Consider the following 2,409-nt stretch of genomic DNA (forward strand, 5'->3'; position numbering starts at 1 on the left):
TAAAGAATTAAATTTCCTTCAAATTGAGCTTTGGATGGTAAATTTTTGATGTTCCATGTGAAAGTTATGGCTGATCAAAGTTCAGTTGACTTTCTCCTCTGAAACCCTAATTTAGAAACTTTTGGTTTTGTTGATTTCTGATCTTTTCTTGATGAATCATGATCAATCCTTAATCAAATGATCTTTTTTTTACTGTACTTTCACTACAGTTGACTTTTAGGTCAAACTAGTCGACTATTGATCATTTGAGTAGTTGACTGGGCAATCTTGGGAATCAGAGCTTGAAACTTGGCATAAGGATCCTTTGAGGCATGTGAGAGGCCATGAGGACCACTTGAGGTGTCAGAACCTGATTTTATTTTGAGAGAAGAAAAACCCTAGTTAGAGGGTTTGTTGTTTAGGAGAGAGACTACATGCTTCTTTCTTGTGTATCTTTGAGCATTTGAAAGTCAGATGGACTGAAATATGAGTAAATATGATGGGAAAATTTTGGGGTATGACAGCTGCCCCTGTTCAATCTTCTTAAACCTGAAGATATAAATTGGCTTGTGTGCATGTTGGAATTTGAAGGTGGAAGAGGATTGAACACTAGAATACCAAGAAATTTGCCCTTGATTATGCAAGGACTTTTTCGGAGATGGGATTTATAGATGCCATCCAGGAAGAGTATTGTTGGAGATGGTCTTAAAGATTCCATCCGGCTCGATAGACTTGAGAGTCAGAATATGTCGTATGTTAGACTATATCTGAAGGATATATTTAGGATGTTATACTGAATCCATCGTATTGATAAGTGTCAAAGTAAGCCGTACGTTAGGCTATGCTTTTTAGGGCGAGTCTTACGTTAGACCGAATCCAATTTGCATTTGATAAATGTCTGGAAAAAGCTGTGCGTTAGGCTGGAGGATGGGTCGTGCGTTAGACCAGATCTAATTGCATCGGTAGATGTCTGGAAAGTCGTGCGTTAGGCTGAAGGATGGGGTATGACAACCTTGTTCTTATTCTTGTTAGGTTTTCTGATATTCCTTTCTCTTTACGAGATAAATATATTAGTGGCGACTCTGGTTTATTTTTCACGGTGGCGACTTTGTATTCCTTTCTCCTTATGAGATAAATATTGCAAACATCACGGCCTCATCTCTAATGCATTCACTTACTTGCTTAGCATCAACAACAACAACTCTCCATTATCACAAAACTTAGGGAACCTCAACGTCTTATTATAACAATTTATATGAACATAGTTGAACTCTAACCAGTTCATACCAAAAATCACATCGATCTGGTGCAAGGGTATACACACAAAATCCATCACAAAACTCTTATCAAAGATAGTCAAAGGACATCCCTTACAAACAAAAGTATTAGTAACAAAACCACTGGCAGGAGTATCCATTACCATACTACCTTCCATAGAAGACAATTTTAATCCCAACATAGTAGCACAATCAAGTAAAATAAATGAATGAGTAGCAGCAGTATCAATAATAGCAACCAATTCGGCATTGTTAATAAAACAAGCACCTCGAATCAAGTTGTGCTTCTTGGAATCTGTAGTACCACTCAAAGCAAACACTCTAGCGTTATTCTTGGCAGCATCAGCATCCTTCTTTGGCTTCTGGCACTGGGTGCTAATATGACCCACATCTGTAACATCTCAGCACCTTGTTCTCACACTCATTGGAACGGTGACCTTGTCCACCACACCTATAACATATGACGGTAGCAGGATCCCCTCCCCCACTTGTCTTCTTCCCTTCAGCAACTTTCTGCTTCCTTTTGTCAGCAGGAGCATCATAAGGCTTCTTATGATTATGATGCAGTTTTCCTCTCTTCTCGTTCAGACTCTTGTAGTGAGCTGAATGAGTAATATTGTCTTCTTCATAAATTTGACATTTTTTCACCAATTCCACGAACCTACAGATCTGCTGATATCCAATCACCCGTTTGACTTCCAGACACAACCCATTCTCAAACTTGATACACTTTGAAAACTCAGTCGTCTTTGCACCATAGTCTAGATAGAACTTCACAAGCTCTACGAACTTAGCAGCATACTCAGTGATGGTCGAATTCCCTTGTTTCAGCGCAAGGAAATCCATTTCTTTCTTTCCCCGTACATTTTTCGAGAAAATATTTCCTCAGGAACTCCCTCGTGAACACAGCCTGAGTAATCACTTCACCACCAACTTCCAATCTATGACGAGTGTCGGCCCATCAATTATCAGCTTCTCCAGCCAGCATATGACTACCATAACGTACCTTCTGCGCTGCAGAAAAGTCTATCACCCTGAAGATCCTCTCAATCTCCTTAATCCACTCTTGGGCCCCATCAGGATCATACATACACTTGAAGGTAGGAAAATTCTACCTCTGGAACGTACTCTGTTAGAACAAGATTTGTTCTTA

At 39.5% G+C, this 2,409-nt stretch overlaps 1 protein-coding gene across 1 annotated transcript; it reads right to left on the minus strand.

The window, feature by feature from the left end:
- Window positions 1-1,153: 1,153 nt before the first annotated feature.
- Window positions 1,154-2,102, minus strand: LOC131598192 (uncharacterized). Its single transcript, XM_058870817.1, has 2 exons — window positions 1,646-2,102; window positions 1,154-1,551 (listed from the first exon to the last, which is right to left on the minus strand). The coding sequence occupies exons 1-2, from the start codon at window positions 2,100-2,102 to the stop codon at window positions 1,154-1,156; spliced, it is 855 nt and encodes a 284-aa protein (XP_058726800.1).
- Between the last annotated feature and the right edge of the window lie 307 nt (window positions 2,103-2,409).

The sequence above is a fragment of the Vicia villosa genome, linkage group LG4 (genome assembly GCF_029867415.1).
Source record: "Vicia villosa cultivar HV-30 ecotype Madison, WI linkage group LG4, Vvil1.0, whole genome shotgun sequence".
NCBI lineage: Eukaryota > Viridiplantae > Streptophyta > Magnoliopsida > Fabales > Fabaceae > Vicia > Vicia villosa.